At 35.5% G+C, this 25,174-nt stretch overlaps 1 protein-coding gene across 1 annotated transcript in view; it reads left to right on the forward strand.

The window, feature by feature from the left end:
- The window catches only part of BI-1 (Bax Inhibitor-1), an 85,567-nt gene that overhangs the window by 16,639 nt on the left and 43,754 nt on the right, over positions 1-25,174 (forward strand). Inside the window, exon 3 of the mRNA XM_090395457.1 lies at positions 15,878-16,001. Coding sequence (XP_090251583.1) covers positions 15,878-16,001 — 124 coding nt within the window. The remainder of the gene's footprint in view (positions 1-15,877; positions 16,002-25,174) is intronic.

Raw genomic sequence — 25,174 nt, forward strand, 5'->3', positions numbered from 1 at the left:
CTCTTTTAAGCTGTATTGTCTTTATAATATTTTAATACCCTCTTGATCTATATTCCTTCTAAAATGTGTTTAGCTACTTGTGGCTCCTGCCCACAAAAGCTTCTATAAACCTAAAGTACATTTATACTGTGGGTGGGCTAAGAATTTTTTTCCCATTTTTATTAATATTATATATAGTTTTTGTATTCTTTCATTCATTTTTTACATCATCCAGAAACCCTGTTCTAGAGACCAAACTTTTTCTGCTACTTCATGTTTCCAATAAATGGCATGGTGGTCACACTCTGGGCAATGAAATTCATCTCCCACCTAAAGACAATCTCAAACATCCAGGCCCATAGGAGATTTGAACCTGCAGCCTGTTGGTTGGAGAGCAGATATGCTAACCCATTTGGCTAACCAGGCCAAGGAAAATGTAACAAAACTTGCTGGCAGGCTTTCTTACAGTTTTCCTTTATATTTTCTGATTTGTCAGCTAGAAGTTTTAATTCCTTTAAAATAATTCTTTAACTTCCTGTGTCCACCATGGTGTTTCTATCTTTGAGAATAATTTCACTACATGCTTCCTTGATTCAGTGTTTTAACTTAGATTTTGCCATTCAGTCTCCGACACTTTTTTTTTTTCCTGTAATAATTGCAGGTTTGAGTTGATAGTTCAAATCAGATTGCTCTTTTTTCAATGTTTTCATACACATTTTTATCCTGTTTAGTAATAGATGATCAATTATTTCAAATCCTATATATATTCTTTTTAGATTTTAGAGTAATATGAAGATTGCGGGGTTGAGTTGAATTGCAGTTGAGACTAAGCTACTCGATATCTTAGTAAGCTATAATGTAATCAACACAACTTGTTTTTTGCCTAATCACTCCCCCCCCCCCCCCACATAAATTAATACGTTTTTACTTTGGAACACGAAAGTTACAAATGACTAGTTTGCCTCACTAGAAATTTAGAATGTACATTAAACCATTATTTGCTGTTCCATATTCTTTGGAGTTTTACAGAACATTTAGCTAGGTGTGGGATTTGTTTTAGTTTACTCTTTCCTCTATTTTGGTTCCTGTCAACCACATAACAACTTAAGTAGGAGTTCTGCTTGATATATTAGATATGTATAGTTGTTTATATAACCTACTAATTGTCTTTAGTTTGGAACTGTTCTATTGAAACAGAAGTTCTACTGAAAATTAAAAAAATTTCAGTAGAGCTTCTTTAATCCCAAACTTGTGTGGCTCTGAAATTTCAGTACTTTTTTATATCCATCTGTGTGGTGGAGTGGAGTCAATTTTCTTTGTTCCATGGATGCTTCTTTTTATGGGACCATAGAGTAATCATTAAAATTGCATAGTAATAATTATAAGTATCTAGTAATTATTAGATACTTAATATCATCAAATTCCTGACATTTATCCTCGAGGGATGTACAGGATATGATAGTACTACATGAAAAATTTACATCATTACTAACTTCCTATCTACAATTTTCTGCCAAATCAATCTGTTACCTGTCAAAGCTACAACATGTCAGATCTTATATTTATATATCTATCTTCTAAGACTCTTTTTACTGTATCAATCCACCAATATCTTGGTCTTCCTCTGGATCTTTTTCCTGGCAGAGAACACTTGTTTGGCTAATCTTTCCTCGCCCATTCTGTTTAAGTGACCATCCACCTGAGATTAGCTCTGCTAACACATTCCTGGATGCTGACAATGTCAACATCCATTCCTAATATCCTCGTTTTTAATATGATATTGACATTGTTCCCATCTGTTCACGTCCCCTAATCTTTCTCAGGACTCTCATATCTGCGGTCTCTAGTCTTTGGTCAAGTGTTTTACTTCTGACCCAGCTCTCAGATCTATAAGTTAAAATTGGTTTGAACACTGTCTTGTATACAGCTAATTTAGTGTTTTGACTAATTTCTCTCTTATTCCACATAAATTTATTCAGTTGATTTCCTACCATACCAGCTTTGTTGATTCTGTTGTCTATTTCCATATTTAATTTACTATCTTAACTAAAAATCGTGCCTAAGTAGCTGAAATGTTTTACTTGTTCTATAGGTTCTCCATTTACAATGTAGCTGATATTTTCAATGCTTCTGCTTATTTTCATTATCTTTGTCTTGTTATTGCTGACCTTCATACCATATCTATCACAACAGTTATTCAATTTAGTCAGGGAATCTTGTAGAATTGTAGCAGATTTATTTAGAAGTATAACATCATCTGCATAAAGCAATGAGCTGACATTAACATCTCAAATTTTGATATCAGGTTTAATACCACTTTCCTTCATAATGTAATCCATATAGATAATGAATAACAGAGGTGATAATGTACATCCTTCTCTGACACCAGATTTAACATTAAACCATCTCCTTGTATGTCTTTCAATTCTAACTGCTGACTTACAACTCAATTACAGACAAAATATTGCTTGATGTAATACCCCATTGACACCATATAACTGTAGCATATTGAATAGCTTCTCTCTTAGCACTTTTCATATGCCTTTTTCAAATCGACAAAACTTAAATACAGATCCTTGTTATATTCCCATGCTTTCTCGACTAGTTGTCGTAAAGTGAAGATCTGATCCTGACAGCCTCTATTTGGCCTGAATCCAGCTTGTTCCTCACCAAGCTTCTCTTCCACAATCCTTCTCAACTGTTTCTCAAGTATACTGGCATAAATCTTACCAGGAACGCTCAGTAGAGAAATACCTCTGTAATTCTCAAAATCAGTTTTATTTCCCTTTTTATATATGGATACTATGAGAGCTCTACTCCAATCATCTGGAATTCGTCCTTCTGTCCAGGCTCTCTGAACTATACAGTGTAGCCACTGTAAAACTTTTATACCACCATACTTCAGCATTTCTGGTCGAATATCATCTACTCCAGCTGCCTTTTCACATTTCAGACTTTTGATGGCTTTTTCTACTTCGAGAATGGATATGTATTCCTGGTTGCATGCCTGGTCAGTGTTTTTTATCACTGTGCTGTCATCACTGCTTGTTTCATTTAGCAGTTTTTCAAAGTAATTACTCCATACTTCAAGGATATCTTTTACTCCCATTTTCATGTCACCTTTATCATCTCTAACTCCTTTTACAGTACTCTTTCCTCCATTCCTAAGCTTCTTCAACAACCTCCAGAATATTTTGCCACTTTCTTGATATTTATTTTCTATATTCTTGCCAAAGTCCTCCTATGACTTTTGTTTAGCTAGTTTTACAGTGTTTAGCTTTCTTACATTTGTCTCTATATTCTCTAAGAGCACAAGCTGACTTATTTGACAAGAACTTTTAATGCTTTCTTCTTTTCCTTCACTGCCTCTTTACTTCCTGTGTCCATCAGGGAGTTCTGAATTTTCTATCCTTGCAGACAACCTCACTACATGTCTCTCTGGCAAAATCAATCAATGTTTTTTTCAGAGCTTGCCACTGAATCTCCAAGGTTTGATTCCTCTTCTCAAACTCTTTCATTTTTTCTTGAATAATGTTTGTATATTTTAGTCTACAGTTCACATCTGAGAGCTGCTCAACTTTTATTCATTTTAAAACTTTCTTACATGTTCTTCTTTTCAATATGAAATTCAAGTTTATCCCTGCTTAAGACTAAATGGTGATCACTTCCAATTTCATATCCTTTGTACACTAGTGTCCTGCACCAGAGAGAACACCTCACTATCAACAATGATATAGTCAGTGAGACTCTTATTCCTTGCCTCTTCTCTCCATGTGAATTTGTGCACATCTTTATTTTGGAACATGGTGTTAGTAATAACCAGTCCATATCCTGAACAGAAATCCAACAAGTATTTGCCATTATTATTAGCATTGCCCTTTCTCCAAATTTTCCCAAAATATTTTTGTATGTCTGACAATCATTTCCTACTCTGCTGTTTAAATCCCCAACAAGGACCAATTTTTCATTGTGTCAGTTGCTTTTTCTAAATCCTCAAAAAATTCCTCTGCTCTTCTACCTTTAGGAGAAACTTCTGTGGGACCATAGGCACAAATAAGTCTCATTGTCCAGTTCCCCATTCTGATATTTGCCCACATCACTCTACTTGAAATTGCCTGCCATTCAAGATTAGCCTCGTATTTAGTGTTGAATACTATGGCTACTCCTTCTTTTCCTTGATTGTCATTGCCTGAATATAACATTTTGTATTTATTGCTCTGAAAGAGCTCAATAGTTTGGTCTTTTTTGTTTCAGTCACTCCTATTATGTCGATCTGGTACTTCTCTCTAATTTTCTCTAATTCCTCAGCTAGCTCCATTTCTTTGCCATTCAGGCTTCTTATGTTGATAGTACTGATCTTCAATTCTGGTGATATGAGTTAGGGTGTGTTTTAGGATTTGTTCCAGTAGCTGGCTTTTCGCTGTTCGCCCTGGTTCCCTGGCAAAAGCAACGGGGGGGGGGGGTGTGCTTGTTTAACCAGGCGATGACCCAGCTGGCATGAAATTCTATCATGTTGTACCATCATTTAATATTGTTGTTGAAGCCAATAAGAATACAATTTGGTCGGCTAAATCCCAAATTGTCAGCCCATCCTCGTTCATTCAGTATCCAGGTACCAAATACCTAATAGGGTGCACCACGAGAAGGAGAGGATTGAACATTAGTTTAAAAGCCCTGGTCGGTTCTCCACATTCCTTTAAAGGCTATGTGGAGATCTCCTCTCACTTATACAGCTTTGATCCTTAAACACCCCGATACTTAATATCTAGTTGCACATTTTCCAGCTGACCTGTTATTTGGCTTTATCTACAGAAAGTCTCGGCATAAGTAGTTATTTTAATTATTTAAATTCACAGCAATACAAAATCAAAATAAATGAGATATTATTATTACTTAATGCTTCCAAGGAGTTTAAGGACTCATCGCAGGAGGGCACTCTATTGTACCTTACACACTACTACCATTACCACTAACAACGGTATTTCTTGTCTATAAATTGCCTGTGTTCTCATGACCTATTTGCCTGTATGGAGGATGAAAAGCTTTTTTGAGTGTTTGGGAGAAAAATCCCTCCTACCTTCATAGGAGATCAGTTAACTCATCTTCCATTGAAAAAAATCCAATAAAGATTCCTTTAATTTATCAGACTGCTTGATTTCTCTTGATTTCAAACCAGCATCCACAGAGCAAAAAATATATACCACCCATTGCAGAAAAAGTTCAGAACTTCAATGAATAGTAGTACTAATTCTTCTCTCCACTTTTGCTTGCTTTGATATGCATTACCCTTAGTAATGATGATTGAGGTGAAGGTGGTCAATCTGCAGGGGTGATTTAAAATTTTGTGAGGCTACTTAATTCATATTTCCTGTTTTTGGAATTGCCTCATTAGTAGCACTGACTGCTCTGCAAAATTTTCAACCATTCATCAGCTGCTTAGAATTATATGAACTTCCATTTTCCCTTTGCATATTAGGCCTTATTGACTGTAGTGGCCAAGGAACTTGGTCACTTCAAAATCTAATTAATGTTCGGATAGGACATATTACACCTATCTGCATAGTATTTATGGCTGTCAATTTGTGTGTTTATCTGCTCAGGTTGCTTGTTTCGCAAGATGAAAAACCAGTTTCTTGGATGGAGAACATCCACTTCTATGTGGGCCTGACTAACTCACTTTCAGTTGAAAGGACCTGATTAGCCACTTTAAGCCTCTTGCTCCACTTTTTCTATCTAGAAAAGTACATGAAACAGTTATGTAGTCTTTAAAATTTTCTCATGATATAGATTTTATATGGCCATTAAATTCCATCCCACTGTTTCATTTTTTAAATAAATGAATGTAATTAATGGAAAATTGCATTCTATATTCGGTCTGCTATATTGATGTATTGGGTTAGCAAATAAGTTTTTCGTTCGGTTTTTCAGAGTTGAATGAAACACATTTTATTTAATATATATAATGCATACTAGTCAGTTATGTATTGACTCTCTTTATCAATGACCATGCCATCTGTCCACCAACTTCATTATGCTGTGTTCATAAAACTCCTGAGGTTTACTGGCAAAAAACTGATCCAGGTGTTTGACAGCCTCCTCATTAGTGAAGGTGCTCCCGTTCAGAGAATTCTGCAACGATCGGAATAAGTGGTAATCGGAAGGTGCCAGGTTCGGTGAATATGGAGGATGCGGCAAAACATCCCAGCCAAGGGATGTTTTGCCGCATGGGTTGTTAACAATGTGTGGAGTCTGGCGTTGTCGTGGTGAAAGACAACTCCTTTCCGATTTGCCAGTTCAGGACATTTTGTGCTAATTGCATGGCCCAGTCATGTTAACTGTGAGCAATAGACAGTTGAATCAATCGTTCTGCCTGACGGTAACACCTTGTAGTGGACAACACCTTTATAATCCCATCACACAGAGAGCATGTGATCTTCTTTGGGTGCAATCCTGCTTTCGAGGTTGTTTGCAGCAGTTCGCTCTTGTATCCCCATGATCTTTTATGTACCACGTTATCGTACACGACCCATTTTTCATCTCCCGTAATCATCTGCTTCAAAAATGGGTCGTTTTCTCGGGATGTCGCAGCGAATCACAGATGTATATGCGAGCAGTCATATTGGCCTCAGCCAATTCATGTGGTACCCAAACATTGAGTTTTGAAACATATCCCAGCTTGGGCAAATAGTTTTCAACGCTTGTATGGGATATGTTCAGTACTACAGCAATCTCCTGCACTGTTTGTGACGCATTTTTGTTGATGATATCCTTCACAACACTCGAATCAACCTCGGTTGAGCTGCTGCCGCGAGGCGCATCACTGACGTCGAAATCTCCAGAATGGAATTTAGCATACGTGTTCTGTTAAGGCACCATCCCCATATACGCTGCATATTTTTTTATGGGCCTCTGCAGCTCGTTTGCCTTTTATGAAATAAAAGAAAAATATGCCAGTAATGTACGTTATTTCCTTGCATTTCTAAAAATATGTTACACACACGTGCAACTGAAGTAGGTCAAACAAAAATTCACTGAAAAGTTATGTGAAATGTCGCCTTTCAACTGCGTAATAGCATTGCGCGGTAGCACAACAATAGTGAAAGGTGAAGCGCCGTAAACTTAAACTAATGCATAAACCGAATGAACTTTTTTGCCAACCCAATACATGTTTTCACAACACAGTAAGTCGGATCACATGAATCAAGATATAAAAGGATTGTGAAATCTTTAAGTGCTATTGTTGTGTCCCCTTTTTACTGTCCTATAATTGTTAATTCCTCTCACAAGTTTATATTTTATCTTGTTGGTAACAAATTTCTTACTATACGTGATATCACCCAAATACAAGGTATCTTGCTCCCCTTAGTATCCTAAAACATTTATTTTTTTTAGCTGCCTATTAAGGACATTTAGTTTATGAAAGAAAATGAAAACAAGAAGCAATTTCTTAAATATGTTTAGGTGTGAAACAATTATACAGTCATGACCTTGAACTCACAACTTAACCCCCCTGTGGCTAGATTCGTACATTATTACAAGCAGTGCATTGAATGGCAATTTCAGACAGCTGAGTTTTCAATGAGCAAAAGTTTATTATACACATAAGCACAATACATTAAAGATCATTAAAACTTAATTCAATACTAAGCTGAAGCAATACTAGCAAAAGAACAAATGATTGGTTATAAAATTCTATGTGGGAAGGGCGATTATGCTGCCATAAAAGACTTTTATCCACATACGATAAAAGGATATCCTCGCAAATGTTAACAATTGACTAAAACTTCTCATCTGTCTGAGCACAATATTATGATACAATACCTTAATTAAACATGATTAGTTTACACACATTAACTCACAAGAGTAATATGGGTTAAACAGTCCTATCGCTACAGTTGTAACCACATTCTATTCTTCAGACAGCTCTCAGACAAATCATAGATGACATGCATAAGTTACTAGACACAATTTTTTTTTTTTCTATTAACACTGACAAGCTTATTCTCTTTCTATTCTTAAATGCACTAAAGTCCTAGTTCAACTCTCATTCAAGTCTTTCAATAGATCGGTAACTGAACTACAATCACAGCTACTTAAAATTTGAAATAATATAAGATTTTATGATACCGTTTGATAAGGATCTTCTATGCTAGTCTCTGCTCTTACTTGTCTGTAATTTCCAAGGACAGAATTCTTCTGTAGTGGATCATATCTGAGATTTCTCGGATCAAGGTGGCCACGTCTTCAGCACATCAAGCTTCTTTCAAGGAAACACAATGGATCTGCGATTCTGTAGTCGTGAGATTCATTACGGGGGCACCTACTTCTCCACATATGTTCTTTTTTCGTCAAGAACACAGTTGATATAACATGCAGTAGTTACCTTTCTTCTCAGCTGTTCGGCGTCCTTCCTTTCTATAATAGGGAATTTGTACCGAAATCCTGCTTACTTTGTTCCTTGTCGTGGCAGGAGGAGAGAACTCCTGACCTTCACTCAGGAAAACCACATGAGACAACCCATACGAAGACTGGAGAACCAAGAGGGCCTCGTGGGGGTTCCTAACCCTTTTATATCATGACCCTACCAGCACCTTCTGCAATTAATCCCCCCCCCATGTCTGGATACGCTTTCTGTGACCAGTTATGGTGACGTTTTTCTGCCGAAAATTCCTGCGGGCGTGTGCAGGTGATCGACTCGTGGTGACGTCTAATATCGGGAACCTTGACCTTCGGCCCCACCTTGGTTCTTGCTAACCCCATGAGTCACATTCACTAAACTTTATCAGCTTACCAAAATTTTCTAAGAATTGACATAAACCTATAATCCCTTGTTTCAGTTGTTTAACAACGAGCCCTTACATGCAAAATTCTTATGACCAATATTCTGTAAGTTAATTATCTTATTTTCATCATATTACAACAAATTTTCTTATGTGAGTTAACAAATACTTTCAATTGTATTTCACACTTAGATGCAAGTATATTTTTCTTTTTTATTAAAGGTTCTTACTTGTTAAATTGTGACAAAATAAATTCTTTTAGTAACTTTATTAATCACAAACTTTACCCAATCACAAACACTACCCAAATTATACTAAACATATTAAAGCATTGTTCACCCATAATGTATAAAGAATACTAAGTTTCTTGACAGCTCATTTTTAAAGACATTGTTTCTTTGCACTTGTTAACTTTGTAATTTGTCTATCTGAGTTGCAGATGCCTTTCATTGCCTGGTGAAATACCACCACCTTGCTTATTAGAGACCTGAAGTGGTTTATAACCATGTTTGATTGCCAGTGTAAGAGTTTCTCTTCCATATGCAGTATGAGTAGGCTGACCATATTTCCTTCAGACAAAAACGCGACGTGAGTTATGTAATATTCTCTATTCATGAGAAAGTAAGACTATAAAAAAGTTTTATTACATAAACACATTATTTTGCCACGTCTTTTGCAACCACCAAAATTGGTATTTGTATTATCTGCACACAAAACAATTTTTGTCACTTACTTCCTTCAATATAGCACACTGTATATCAGATGTTTTGCCAGGTAAGGAAATAAAGTATAATTTTGTCTTGAACACCACAATTTAGCAAAAAAAAGTACCACACAACAATTGGAAAAAGTTTGTCTTTTTTGTTTGATGCATTTAGACTGACTGACTGAAATGCTTTGTTTTATTCAAATCTTATATTACTTCGCCCAATATGTGTGGTGATAAAATGTTGGTAATTCCTGCTTCTGATTTGGTAAATGCTGAAGAAAATTTTGGTTCATAAATTTTATTTATCAATGTCGACAAGCAGTCATTTGCGTGAAAATTTTGTCCGTGATGCACAGTATAAGAAACAAGCAGCTTCACTTGCTGCAATTTTATTGCTTTCACCATATTTGGCCATATCAATCACCATGTCTCACCATAAATGAGCTGATGTTTTTTTTACCGGAAGCCAAATTCTTTTCAGCATCCTTATGTTTCTGGCTATGTAGATGTTGGTTGATGTCTCTTCTGCCTCCATGAGTAATGAAAAAGTGGACGTTACAATGTTAGCATACCACTTTTGTTCCATTACTACACAGCTTGTCCACTTTAATAAATTTGAATTCTTTCTGGAGAACGTCAGTAAAACTGCAGTTCAGTTTTGGCTCTTTGACATTGCAAGGATAAACTTAAAGCTTCCAAAAATAAGACAATACTTTAAAAAATATGAAATTTAAACCACAAGCATTGAATAACATAGCCCCCATGTTAACATACAGGCAAAACAAAAACTAATGCTATGGCAGAACAGATGTCACGTCTGAGATGTGCAAGTGTTGCCAACATAATGCGACTCCATGGTTATACAACTTGCTGGTATCCATGATATTGATATATGATTATAGGTTATGAATAATAATTTGATTGACCAGTATTAAAATATATTTATAGTTTTTATTAAAAACGGGACAAAATTGACATTTTTATTAAAACGACGGGACCGCCGAGAAATATGAGAAAAAAAAAGGTACATATTGGCAGCCTAAGTATGAGTGATACCCTCATCAACATGCCTATCTCTGTTGCTTCCCAAACTGATAACCACTCTGACCTCAAGTCTCTTTCTCTAAAAGCTCAATTTTCTACAACCTAAATACTCTAAAGTGAGGTCCTCCTTTTTAGGGACTTTGGTGGTCACAACTCAGATAATTTAACTTTTCCACTTCCACTGATCAAGCAAGCAGGGATGGTGAGGTATTTGTCCCTAGCAGTAACTTAACACATATAACCAATCTTTTCCCTTTCAGAATGCCACAATCCCCCTCCAGTCTTCCATCACAATCTCTTAGTAACAAGATTCTCTTCCATATATATACTGTAGACGTGAGTTCTCCTCTTGTTAACTCAGACCATGACCTCATAAGTCTCCTTTTCCATGGAACAACATTCATCCAACAGTCTTATGTCCATTGGCATTATAAGGGTGTCAAATGGGATAACCTCCATGACTTCTACACCTCCTTTCCATGGTCTGAGTACTGCTTCAGTTTGTCTGATCCAAACACCTGATCAGACAGAATAACAAATCACCCTCATAGGAATTAAGGCTTTAATCCTTCATTCAACACAAAATCCCTGACCATCATCCCTTGGTTCTCAAAAAAAAAAAAAAAAAAAAAAAAATGCATACCATCCGTGGCTTGTGGCTTGAGACCAAAACTCTAGCTGTTCACTCTGCCTTGCCTTTATCATAGTTCTTTTACAGCTGTTATGAGCTATCAACAAATCCAAATCAGAGTTTGAATGGGCCAAATGCCCCTTCCTGTCTAAATGGCAGTTGAGCCTTCTGGTCCTTTTTCTAAAGCTATTGGATGCAAATGTCCACTGTTTCTACCTTTCATCTAGATGTGCCATAGTCATTTACAGACAAGGCCAACTTACTGGCATCACCCTTCTGATTTCTGCATTGATGACCAGGAGCCAAGTTCCCCCTCTCTTCCTAGTCAATCAAGAAGTGGTAACTGTTCTTTTTTAATTGCCAGAATTAAATCCAAAGAATCCTTAATAATTTGAGCACAAAACAAGGCAGCTGTTCTTAATGGTATTCACCTGTTGTGTTAAACTTGTGCCCCAGAACTAACACGTCCTATATCACCTCTTCAGTCTGTCCTATTCAACTGGCATCTATCTTGCAATGTGAAAACAGACCTACATCCAGCTTATTCCAAAGAAATGTAATATGCTCAGTGCCAGCAATATGGATTCTGCCACTCTTATTCTACAGCCAGTCTTCTAGCATTCACCATTTACCTCTGGACTCAAGCCATAGAAAAATTTGTAGAAGCTTTATTGTTGATCATGACATTTCAAATGTTGATTAAATATTAAAAAAAAATATGGAAACATCAACCATGTTATAGTAAAACTTCAATTTAATATAAACTGAAATTGACATTCACATCAAGCTCATATGGAGTATACACATATAAAGAAATAAATTGTTTCAATCTACATAGTATGCTAAAGTCACACCAGTTTGGGTGGTTGTTTTTTAGTTAGCTGGTGAAAAAATAAGTTAACTGTTGACCAAATTAGTGACTTTAGCATACTGTGTAGATTATAACATAGATTTGTATATATGTGTGTACTCCAAATGATGACCTTGATACGAATGTTGAAACATTGGGTGATTATTTTATATTAAACTGAAGTTTTACTGTAACATGGCAGTTTTTTTGATAATTTTTTTAATAATGAATGCTGATCACTGTGTAACTATGAAAGAAAGAATTTTGAAATATTAGGTTTGCACAGGGCTTATTTAGCAAACTGCCATTCTATGGTCTCTCTTCCATCTCTGCAACTGAATTATTAGATTTTTCAATGGTAACTCACTGAGTCATGGTGGATGGGTTCCTTTCCTCAGATTTCCCCACAAATGCAGAAGTAACTACCTCAGTGTTATGTTGTGGGGTACTCCTGCAAATTCTATCCAGGTACCCTTGGTAGAGAATGGTACACTTCATTCCTCTTCTTTTGACAAACCTTGTAGTGCCCAGTTGTTCTTAGAGCTTTCAAGATCCACCATGACTTGATATTGAATTGATAGAACTCTGATCTAGCAATATTTCAGAGGGATTAAGGAGTCTTGTAGACTTCAATGGCACCTAGTTTCTGTCTGTTCTCTTGCAAGAGATTAGACAGGACTGAAATATTTCATCCCTTCCTTTTACTTTCAGCAATGTCCAGATATCCAGACATTATCAGGCTTTCCTTCTTAAACTTATATGCACCTTCAACTTTCACAACCACATCACAGCCATTGCTATGCTTCTGAAGCTTTCAAAAATTAATTCTATGCTCAGGACACTATTTCACACTTTTACAGCTGTGAACAATACAAATCCCAAATCTACCCAACCATGAAATATTGCTCATGCATTTGGGGTAGTGCACTGAATTTCTCTAAGATTGCTTGCTGCTATCCAAAAGAGGGCAATCCAGTTAATGATTGCTCTCTCACAGATCCACTTCAATTCTTCTCTGACATTGTTTCTGCCTTATGCTTGCTCTATAGATAATTTTACAGACAGTGTGCTGCTGAATTGGCTACCATCATTCTTTCACTTTCCTCCAAAATCATAAGAACAAGAGCTGCTAAGCAACACCTATTTACAGTACAGCTTAACTAACTTCACTACCTTTTCTTTTACTCCATCTACTTCTGTTCTTTGAAACACCGCTCCACTTCACCTTCCCCAAAGAATACACTCTTATGTTCATAATGTCAGAAGATTTCTCCTTTCTTATACTCTTGACCACATACAGCAGTGGTATGCTATAGGTCTTGTAACCTTTCGTGTATGGATCAGATATTTAAAAGAAAAAATTTTAGAAAATAGTGTCATACAGTGAATGCAACTGCTGTATATCATAAAATTCTTTAGTTATGCTCTATGTAGCACAGATTAGAAAATAAAAGCTGTATTGTTGCATTTTAAGTGAAACAAATTTATGTATGCATTTAAAAATTATATCTGACAAGTGTATTCTTTGGGGAAGGTGAAGTGGAGGGGCCTGGGTTCCGAAGAACAGAAGTAGATGGAATAAAAGAGGTAGTGAAATTAGTTCAGCAAGGTAAGCTGTGCTCAGGGAAATTAAATTATAATGGGAGGAATGGTGAGAATATGAGTGTAAGAGTGACAATGTTATATAATTGTGCTAATCGCAGAAATGAGCTTTATCATGGAAATGATTATGAGGAGAGAAGATTTCAGCTATGTGTTCATCTGGTTCAGACCCATCAAATGTGTGCAAAGATGTCTACATGTATAAAGAACTAGAGAATAATAAAGATCTGCAAGATGCCCAACTATATCATGCAGACTGCACACAAGAGTATACAAAAGAACATGCAGGTAGATTGTCTATACATTAATGTAAGGAGTATCAAAAATAATGGGACAGACACCCCTTCCCCAATCTCATTTTCCAGTTTGTGCTATAAACCAATTATTTCTACCCCACTAATTTGGTGACTTTGATTCATGAACATTTGCTGGGAAAATGCTTGGTTTATAATACAAAGTGGAAAATATGTGGTCAAGTATATGCAAGTTACTGTAGTAACTTTTCTTAATGATAATTCTGACCAGATTCCAGATTTTTATTTTTTTCAATAAAAAATAAAAAAGATAGTGTAGCAAAACATGCATATCTAGGCATCATTATGTTTACATAGGAGCAAGGAAATGTTGGAGAAGTTTGGCAAATCTCAAGTGGTTGCACTTGATATCTTCAAAGCTTTTGACTTGATCTGTCCTAGTACTTCTGCTGTTGGATTGCAAGCTTTCTGTCTGGATGAAGAGTGTGGTGATAGAGGGTTCCTTATCCTCTCACCAACCCTCTTCCTTCTATATATCAATGACCTACTCCAGTTGACCTTCATCCAAATACATTTTGCAGATGATAGCACATTGCACTCCTCCTTTTCATTTGATAAATCATACTCTACACAAATCACCTCAGCCTACAGAACATCTGCCACCACCATCCTCAATTCTGATCTCCAGGCCATCCAGTAAGGTTCAGATAACCTGAATTTAAATGCCAGCAAAACTCAAAACTCTGCCTTATTTCTTCATAAAAAAGAAATTTCCAGACAAGTTCGAGATTCCTCTTCTTGAAATCACTCTGACATCAGGCCTCTCCTGGCATAAATAAACACATTACAACCATTGCTTCCTCAGCTGATAAACTAGGATTTCTCTTTTGCTGAAGATTTTACTATGCCTCTGAACAGCTGTTAACCTTATACAAATCACAAAATCTTCCCAGCTATTGAATACTGCTGACATTTGAGGTGGGGGTTCTAAAAGCTCCCTCAAAATGCTTGACACAACAGAAGAGAGCAGTTAGATTGATAACTTATTTCTTACTAACTCATTCCTCTCACTTTGGCACAGGTGTTTGGTTTCTGCAATATGTGTATTCTACAAATATTTCCATGGCAAATGTTCTTATGAAACAGCATCAATAATTCTTCCACTCAGTAATAAGTCCGTTGGAACATATATATGGCTGCTGTCCAACATCCCTTCACAGTACACCTTGAAATCCGCAGAACAAGTTTCTTTGCCTTCTCCTTCATCCCTGTATTGTGGAACAGTCTTCTTCTTCATGTGTTATCCAAGGAATATAATGTACAGGTTTTTAAATCACATGTAAACAAGTTTCTTCTTTCCCAATCTGCTACCCATACACTACTGACATACTATATGTTGATTAACCAAAGCTCTCATTTATGGGCTCAACATAAAAAGAAAAAAAAAAAAAAGCCAGCAGGCACTAATTTCCATTCAAAAATTCATCCAATTCTTTTTTTTTTTTAATTCATAATAGCCCATACACTCAGTATTGAATGCATGGTATAGGTGTAACCATCTCGATCCTGGAGATTAGGTCAACCCTGTCTTCTGAATAGCATTAAGAATTTTAGAGAAGTTTTTCATGCACTTCTCCAAATATCAAAACAGGAAACTAGTATAAGAATAGGAAAAAATTTATTATTGATGGTTTTAATTTTGCTTGAAAGTAACCTAAAAATTCCTATTATAGACTGAGTTGCAACTTGGATCTTGGTCTTTTCATTTAAATAATAGATGGCAGTAACTGAGGCATTAATGTGATATATATCACCTCTGTAAATGCTCCATATGAGTTGAAATTCAGTAACAACTGTCTTGGAAAGAGGATTTCCCTCTTTCTTGAGATAGATTTTACAAAATATCAGTTAATAAGATGCATTGTTTTCAAGCATCAATTTTACATGAAGTATTCATTTAAATTATGCATATTATACTTATAATTTTGATAATTTCTTGTTTTTTTTATTTTTTATTATAAATTGCAGAGCAATTTGATAACATCTTTGGCAGCAATTGGTTTATTGGTATCATTAGCTGTTACTCCAGACCAGGGTAAAAAAAACCAGTTAATGAGGCTTGGATTGCTTCTTAGTTTTGCTTTCTGCTCAGGTAAGATTATGTAATTCTCTTATTCTGGAAAAAAAAAAAAAAAAGTAATGAAAAATGAGGATTTATTTCTAAAATTTTGTGTATATATAGTTTTTAAAAAATGATAATGAGCATGTATTTAGTTATAAGAAAGCAATGATAATGTATACTCCATTTGTATAGGCAGTTGTATAAAATTGGCTATTTGCACATATCAGGATTAATATTAAACTCATTCATGAGTTTGCCAGATCTATAGCACATTAGTACCATATGTACAAGGGAGTGTTGAAAAGTTGTGATAATCAAGAAGGAATTGAGATTGAACCATTTATCAGAGCTTTTCAAACCTCTCACTCCCACCTAATCATAGAAGGGATTTATTGTTCTTTTTAAATAGTTGGAGATTGTAGCCTTTGGAACACTGTTCCATAGATTAAAAAAAAAAAAAAAAAAAAAAAAAAGGATGGGATGAAAAGGAAGCAGGTTTCCAGGGTTTGCAATTTGTTGCTAGTGATGAATATTGGTTACGTACACCATGGAAATACCAATAGAAATATAATGCAGAAATGGACGATGTCTGCTATCTCACACATCGTAAGTAAGTTACTTATTGAATTGTCACCTTCTGGTCAGTATTCAAGCACTTTTCATTGAATTTTCATATACTATTCAGAATATCAGAATGGTATTCTGATTGATCGACTTTGTATCAAGTTAGTGGGACATACTTATGCAGAGAAGTTTTTTTTTTTGTTAGCCGAAGAGGCAATGGATGTAATGTGTGCCAAATGTCAGTTAGAAGAGATCTGATTCTCTTCAGATCTCTGCATCTAAGTATCACTAATGGATTGGAAACTTCATCCACATTGCAAAGTTAGGTTATGACAAGAACAGTAAGTGTTTTGTAGAGGTCTTTAGTTCACCAGAAGTTATTGTCAATTCATAATTTAACTTGACATGCTGATGAAAATTTCCAAAGCAGTTACTTCATCTGATTTTTTTTACATAAAGCATTTTATTGATGATTGTGTTTATAGAAAAAACTTTCCAATTTAATATTCATGCCATTCCTCCTTAAAAAAAGAGAGAGAGAGAGAAGGGGAGATACTGTTTTAACAATTGTACCCTTCCCAATTCTTAAATTAAAGCATCATCATCATCATACGTATCAAGGATTTAGGCCTAGCATGGCCTGTTCCGGCCTTAGAAGTCATCGTTGAATCATTTAAGAGGACGTCCTAGACGTCACAAATATTTCCATTTATGTTTATATTTTTTAATTTTTTTTATTACTGGTTCTTGGTTTAATTCTTTCATAATATCTTCATTTCTTTTGTGATCAAATAGGGTATACTTTGCAGTTTTTCTCATAAACCTCATAAATTAAAGCATATATTGGAGAAAGTGTGTGAATATGCACATAGTTTATTTATCCTTTATCTAGCCACAATGGAAATGCAGTTTGCCATTCTGATAATTTAAGTACAATTACATGTTGCTGTAAGATACACTGTTTTGAAGGTCAGATAAATAGTAATTACTGGGTGTATCCCCCCCCCCACACACACACAGTGAGTGCCCTTTGGAACAATTAAATAAACAGGTTGTGAATTCAATTACCATTTATTTAATTGGTATATTCTCTTGGACTAGATTGGCAAAATGTTTCTTAGCATGCAAATAATAAAGAATAACATCTTTAAATTCTCTCACAACTAAGAATTTTCATTTATTACATGAAATTAATTGATAACATGATTATCTTTCTTTACTCCCACCCATGACAGGTGTTTTATATTTTTATTACCATATTTATTATTACCATAACTTGTACCAGCAGCATTCAGTTCGTTTTCACTCATCTCGTTACTGTCGCTTTTTGTATTATTGTCTGAACTATTATTATCACTCTCTTCAAAAACTTGAGTCATCTTCGGTGGCATCCATCGCATTACTTATGCAGCATTCTTTAAAAGACTCGATAATCATCTCGTCCGTTTGAAACCGCATACACTAGTCTACTAACTACTATTGATGCTGGTAAAGTTTTCTTATGTAAATCGGGGAATCCAAGAATTACCTGGTATCACCTACCTTCAGACCATAAGATGCACCCCAATTCTAAGTCTCTTTCTCTACATAAAAAGGTGCATCTTGTGGTCCAAAAAATGCGGTAATTTTCTACACATTTGATATTTAATAAGCTGGAAGACCTATTCTAGAGACCATACATAGAACTTCAAGCCATTTCACCTTTCTGCTAGAGAGTAACTGTCTCACACCACATGTTGAACTTTATATCTCAGCTGATGATAAACATTAGGTGAGATAATGATAATCACAAACATCCAAGCTCAGTGAAATTTCAAAAAAGTTTTTGTAGCCTGTTGCCTGTTTGTTTTGAGAGGTGTGCTATACTACCTAGCAACCGAACCAGATCAGTGTAATTGATAATTGATCATGGTCATTTTTCAAATTGGCATGTGAATTAATCAATATAGCAAATGGTGTGAATAATTCTCATAATAAAAATATTGATTTCAGATAATTTAATATTATTTTTGAATTCAAATTAACTAGGGAAATGCTAATTATTTGCAGATCAAGACCAAACAAAATATAGATCAAAGAATATTGGAATCCTGACAAGTAATAGACTGATGTGGAGCAATATTCAGTAGAAAGTTAATATAAACTTATTGTTGTAATACTATCATGGTGTCCTCTATGCCCACTTGAAAATGCATATTAGGAATTTGGTGATATTTGCAGTTTTACTCATCTTGAAGATCAGATCCTTTTCTAGAATCAGAAAAATTCGAATCATTCTAATGTCCATTATTTGCAGTTTTGCTGATCTCAACATAGCATCCTAACATCAGATTATTCCAAAAATCGGTTTCCTTTCTACCACTGAACCAAGATAGTTTGAGTTTTTTTGCAGGCATGTCAGAAAAATGCAAATATACCATTCTTATAATTTTGTACTTTTACTAATTTTTGTTATTCATATGTTGAGCATATGATAAAAATCAATTTCATTGAAAAGAAAGCTGTAAGAAAATTTTAAAAAGAATTAAACAAGTGTTTTTCAGGAGTGAGTTATAAGCTCAAATATACAACTGTTATAAATGCTATTTTTAAGAACAAAAAATAAAAAAAACTAAATATTGCTTACATAAAATATAATTTCCTGTTAATTTCTTTTGAGTAATTTCAGAATTTGATTTACTAGAAAAGGTATTTCATCATATGTAATAAAAAAAATTTCAAATGTAATATATACATTTGAAAATGTATATATATCTATTGTGCTTAGAATTTCCAATGATCAATAACCAAAAATTTGCTCCATTAAAAATTTTTGTAGATAAAAATACTTGAACCCTTTTGACATTGCAGTACTGATAAGCATTTTAGTTTGAGATTCTTTAAAAAAAATTAAGGTTGCAAATATAAGTAACACTGATAGTAATTTATGAAAATTACTCAAAATATTAGAATTATGACTTAGGAAGACACATGCATATCTATCAGATTTTTGACTGCTTGGGGGATTGGCACACCTAACCCCTGCTTTGTTCAAGGGTCAACTGTGTGTGTGTGTGTGTGTGTGTGTGTGTGTGTGTGTGTGTGTGTGTGTGTGTGTGTAATACATAAACAATAGTGACCTGAGTATGGCATTTGGGATTTAACCAACTAGATTGTGTTCTTAGTGGCTTGGTACAACATGAGAGTGAGAGAGAACTTCATGCCAGCTGGAGTGTTGTCCTATTAAACAAGACCCACATTGTTTTCATTAGGGAACCAGTACAAACAGTGAAAAGTTGGCTACTGGAATCCTGGAACAAATCCCAACTCAAAATCAGCAGATTGGCACCATCATCAAAAGAAGCATCAATGGATAAGAAATGGAACTAGCAGAAAAATTGAATAACTATCAGATCGACATAAGTGTTACCAAAAAGAAGACAAAAACAAGTGAGATTCTTAAGCAACAAATATAAAATGCTATATATTCAGGTGATAACAATCAGGGAAAAGGAATAGCTATAGTATTCAAATATGAAGGTAATCTTGAATAACAGGCACTATCAAGGAGTGATGCTGCAAATATCAGAATGGGAAAGTGGACAGTGAAATTTAAGAAGTGGAAGAATTTTTTTGGGACATTAGAGAAAGCAGCTGACACAACAAAAAAGAAAAATTAGTCCTCCTTGGGGATCTAAATAACGAAGTAGGAAATGATTACGAGATACAGAGAAATGTTCTGGGTGGATAAATTTGGAGAAAATAGCAAAGCTAATAATAATGGAAGTACCTATTGGATTTCTGCTCATGACATATTGATTGTTACCAATATTATCTTCCAACATAAAGATTCATAAACTTGCATAGAGATGCACGAAATGAGAAATCTCATTGAGTGTTATTCTTGGTAGCAGTATCTTCATGCTGGTTCAGGACAGAAGAGTATACAGAGGATTTGAAATAAGACACGGTCACCATTTAGTTTTGAGCAGTATAAAATTGATGTGCATATATCATTGAAAAGAGGATTGTGTAAGAAAGTTTTGAAGCAAATACTAGATTCAAATACTAAAACATTATTCAGGAAAAATGAAAGAGTTTGAAAACAAAAATTTAATCTTGGAGATTCATTTGCAGACACTGAAGAGAACATTGATTCAGCCAAAGAGGCATGTGGTGATATCTACAAGGATACAAAAATCAGAACTCCATTGTGGACTCAGAAAGTTGGTCAATGAAAAGAAGAAAGCTGAAAGCTTGCTGAAACTTCCTAGCTGGTAAGCTTGTGCTCTGAGAGAGAAAATACAGAGAAAAATATAATAAAGCAAAGCAATGTATAAAACTAGTTAAATGAGTCATGTAAGAACATAAAAAATAAATATGTAGGCTATTGAAAAAACTTTGAAAGGAGGAAAAAGTACTGCAAAAGGAATCACAGATAATAATAATATACAAAATGACATGAAAACTGAAGATGTCTTCAGTTTTCATGTTATTTTGTATTCAAGATGCCAAGTATAATTACTTAGTTCAAATATGAAGGTGTAAAGGTTTTACACTGGCCACATTGCATAATTCAGAAGGCCTGGTCAGAGGGTTTGAATTCCAGATGATTTGAATAGAGCTCTCATAAAATCCATCTATAAAAAGGAAAATAAAATAATAAGAATTACAGAGGAATTACTGGTAAGATTTATGTAAGTGAACTTGAGAGAAGGCTAAGAAAAGTGATATGAGACATATCAAGCAATACATAGTAGTTTATATTTGATTTGTAAATCAGCAGTTAAAATTAAGGAGATATAGGTGTTGGTTTGATGTTAAATCAGGTGAGACAAGGATATACATTATCTCCACTGTTGTCATCTGTATATGGATCACATTATGAATAAATGTAGTATTAATCTCAGCTCTTTACTTTACAGATGTTATACTCCTAAATATTTCCAGTAGAAGTCTGCAGAATTTCCTAAATTTGGTATGAAAATTAGCAATAAAAAGACAATGAAAATAGGCAGAAACATTGAAAAATAACTGCATCCTGAATGATTAACCTCACTGAACAAGTAAAACATTTCAGCTATTTAGGAACAAATTTTAGTGAACATGTCAAATTAAATATGGAAATAGAAAACAGAATTAACAAAGCTAGTATTGGTAGGAAGCTAAATGATTAAATTTATATCTTCTTCTTATCCCATAGTCCTAAATGAACCGTTGGGTCATTCATGGCTGGTAGGTGATACTCTTTGCTAGCTTCCTCCAGTGGTCTTGGTCTCTTGTTCTTGATGTCAGTTGAGAAAGGGAGAAATTTGTCCATTTTTTGATGTTATCAGTCCATTTTAATTGAGGTCAGCCCCTAACCCTTGATCCCGGAACGATTCCTTCTAGGGTTTCCTTTGGAATGCCATTAGCCCTCTCCACATGTCCAAACAATTTCATCTGTCGTCTTCTTCTGACAGTCAGAATATTTTCCCTTTTTCTCCCATCTATTGAGTCAGTTTTCGGACATTTTCATTGGTTTCGTGAGTGGTATTAAATTTATATGAAATAGCAGAAATTAGTGAAGACTAAACTAGCTGTATATAAGACTTTTTCTTTTTTTTCAATTTTAACTTATAGATCTGAGCTCTAGGTTAGAAATAGCACTTAAAGACTTGAAGGCCACAGATACATGACTTCTGAGAAAAATTACAATAGTGAACAGATGGTATCAATGGCAGTATCATATTTAAAACACGAGGATATTAGTTAGTATTCAGAAATGAATACTATGGAATACTATATAACTCAGGTGGTATGGTGACTTAAACAGAATGGGAGACGAAAATTTACTAGAACAAGTATTATTACAAGGATAACAGGAATAAAGACCCAGCAGAAGACCAAGATTTAGGTGGAGTGATACAGTAAGATCTGATGTGAGTGGAGTCTTGACAGCTAACAAATTAATTTAAAGGAAAATTGTTGATAGGAAGCTATTACTACATTAAGAAGTTATATCCTAACTCTCATAATATACTGTACATCTGAGGGAATATATATATCAGGAATTTGTATGGAATTCTGTAGTGTCATCCTCATTCTCTTAGAAAAGTAATGCCATTATGTATTTCTGATACCTGTCAATCAGGCATTCTTCTAGCCATTACAAGCATATATAATTTGCATTTCTCTTTTTTTGCCAACCTTTGTAATCCTGTGAAATATCTTGGCAAAATCTAAAAATATTACACTACATAGTCTTTCCATAAATACTGTTACAACTTCCACGCTGCCTACAGAATTGCGTGAGCCCAGTTCTGTTAGTGATGCTGTGTGTACCCAACATTCATGGGTACACACATCAGTAGAGAAAGAGTTGTCTAGCTGTACTAGCACTTCACAAGGTTGGAATGCAGCCACCTGTTATTTTCAACGTGCTAAAAATGCTCAGTAGGATATTGGTGTATTGGACTATTAACCATTATGACAATACTGAAGATGTATCTGAACAGCAAAGAACAGGTTGACCATGCTGTGTTAGTATTCAGTAGCTTGTGATGGCTGTGAAGGCATGCCTCTACCATAATCTTGTGAGAATGTAGAAAGTGATGTCACAAGAGATGAATGTTTCACAGAGAACAGTGTTGTGTGTACTAACTGATAATCTAGGGTGAGTCTGTTGTCATTCTACTGGACACTTCCTAATACAACTTATGTGGCAGAAAGCTGATAAAATCAAAGGCACTTCTCCAACAGTCTGCAAACAACAGACACATAGATATTCTCTTCACAGGTGAGATTTTCACCGTTGAAGAGTTGTTTAACTGCCAAAACAGTACATGCACTGGATGGGCTCTCAGTATGTGCCATAGCATCCAGGATTCAAATAGGTGATCCCCCCCCGTATCACTGGTGGTTTGATGTGGGAGAATGATGTATCAGGGGATATCCAAGTTGCATTTCTGCAAGAAATGGGTTAAAACCTTTGCCAAAGTGTATCAAGACACCATGCTGGAGCCTGTGGCACGACCCCTGAACAACACCTTGTTTCACGGGTAGGCAGTGGAACTTACAGCAGGACTGGGTCCCTGTAAGGTGAGGACCACATAACAGTGTTTGGAGGTGAATGTGCATGACCACATCGCCATCTGGAAGTCTTGATCCGTTGGACTTCAAATTATGGTTGGGGTTGAAAGGAGTAGGCTACACGAAATGACATCTTAGCATCACCAGCCCGAAAGTGGATTTGAAGCGAGCATTCACAGAGTTTTCATTGAATGTGTGAGTTGGCATCAGTATCTGGCCTTGCAGATTTTGGACATGCGTCAAGGCAAATGGGGGGGGGGGAGACATTTTGAACATTAAGTCCTCCTATATGCATTATATGTGTGGTTTGTGTGTTGAAAGCTGTAAATGATTTGCTGATAGATTAAAGATTTATGTTTGGAGGTGAATGTGCATGACCACATCGCCATCTGGAAGTCTTGATCCGTTGGACTTCAAATTATGGTTGGGGGTTGAAAGGAGGAGTAGGCTACACGAAATGACATCTTAGCATCACCAGCCCGAAAGTGGATTTGAAGCGAGCATTCACAGAGTTTTCATTGAATGTGTGAGTTGGCATCAGTATCTGGCCTTGCAGATTTTGGACATGCATCAAGGCAAATGGGAGGGGGGGACATTTTGAACATTAAGTCCTCCTATATGCATTATATGTGTGGTTTGTGTGTTGAAAGCTGTAAATGATTTGCTGATAGATTAAAGATTCATGCGCTGATCAAGTTGTAACCTTATTCTTGTTATCCAAGTCATTCTCATCTTCCTTTTTCTCTCTTTTACCTTGTGGTGTCGAGGGGGGTTATTAATCAATGGACCTAAACCGTTCACAGGATAAGTTGGTCAGCCCTATGTCCCGGTGTATCCTATGTCCATAGTGGTATTGAGTTGTTATCCAAGTCTGCATTTCCTATTATTAAAAGTGAGCATTGCTAAATCGAGACCTTTTTTAACCAAGCCACATTGTCTTCTCTACAGGAAATGAAGATGCTTTCTGCTCATCTGGATGTGGATCCTAATTAATCTGTCTTAATGATCACTCCAGAGGTACTGATTAGTCTGTTTGGTTGCTTCTGTATAAAATAGCACTACTCTAGTATAATGGAAATTATCTTGCCTTCTTCCACTCATTAGGAAGTTTGCTTTTGTAGAGATTAAAGTTGAAAAACCATCAAAAGCACTGCTAATTCCTGCATATTCCTTCAGCACTATTGTCATTATCCCATTCAGTCCCACAGTGTTTTTACTCATCTGTCATTTCGTGTTCCACCTCATTTATAGCCGCAGGTGTCTTTTATTTATTTATAGTTTATAATTATTATCTAAGATCTCCAATGAGTCCTTGCCTCCCTGAAGGAAGCTGTAAATTACCCAACCCAGCTATCATACCTCCCCTTAAATTCATTTACACTAGATGCACTCACTACCCCTAAGGGCAAATTATTCCACTCACTCACTGCTCTCTGGGAGAAAAACCTAGCTCTTACCCATTTCTTGACTATGAACAAACTTAACTTTCATCGATGTCCCCGTGTTCTCTCCCCGCCTTCCATATAACAAAAAATTTCATCATTTGAAATGCTATAACACCTGTTCAAAAGTTTATAGACTATCATATC

The sequence above is a fragment of the Typopeltis vanoorti genome, chromosome 7 (genome assembly GCF_054136105.1).
Source record: "Typopeltis vanoorti isolate ZY-2024b chromosome 7, IOZ_Tvanoo_1.0, whole genome shotgun sequence".
Taxonomy (NCBI): Eukaryota; Metazoa; Arthropoda; class Arachnida; order Uropygi; family Thelyphonidae; genus Typopeltis; species Typopeltis vanoorti.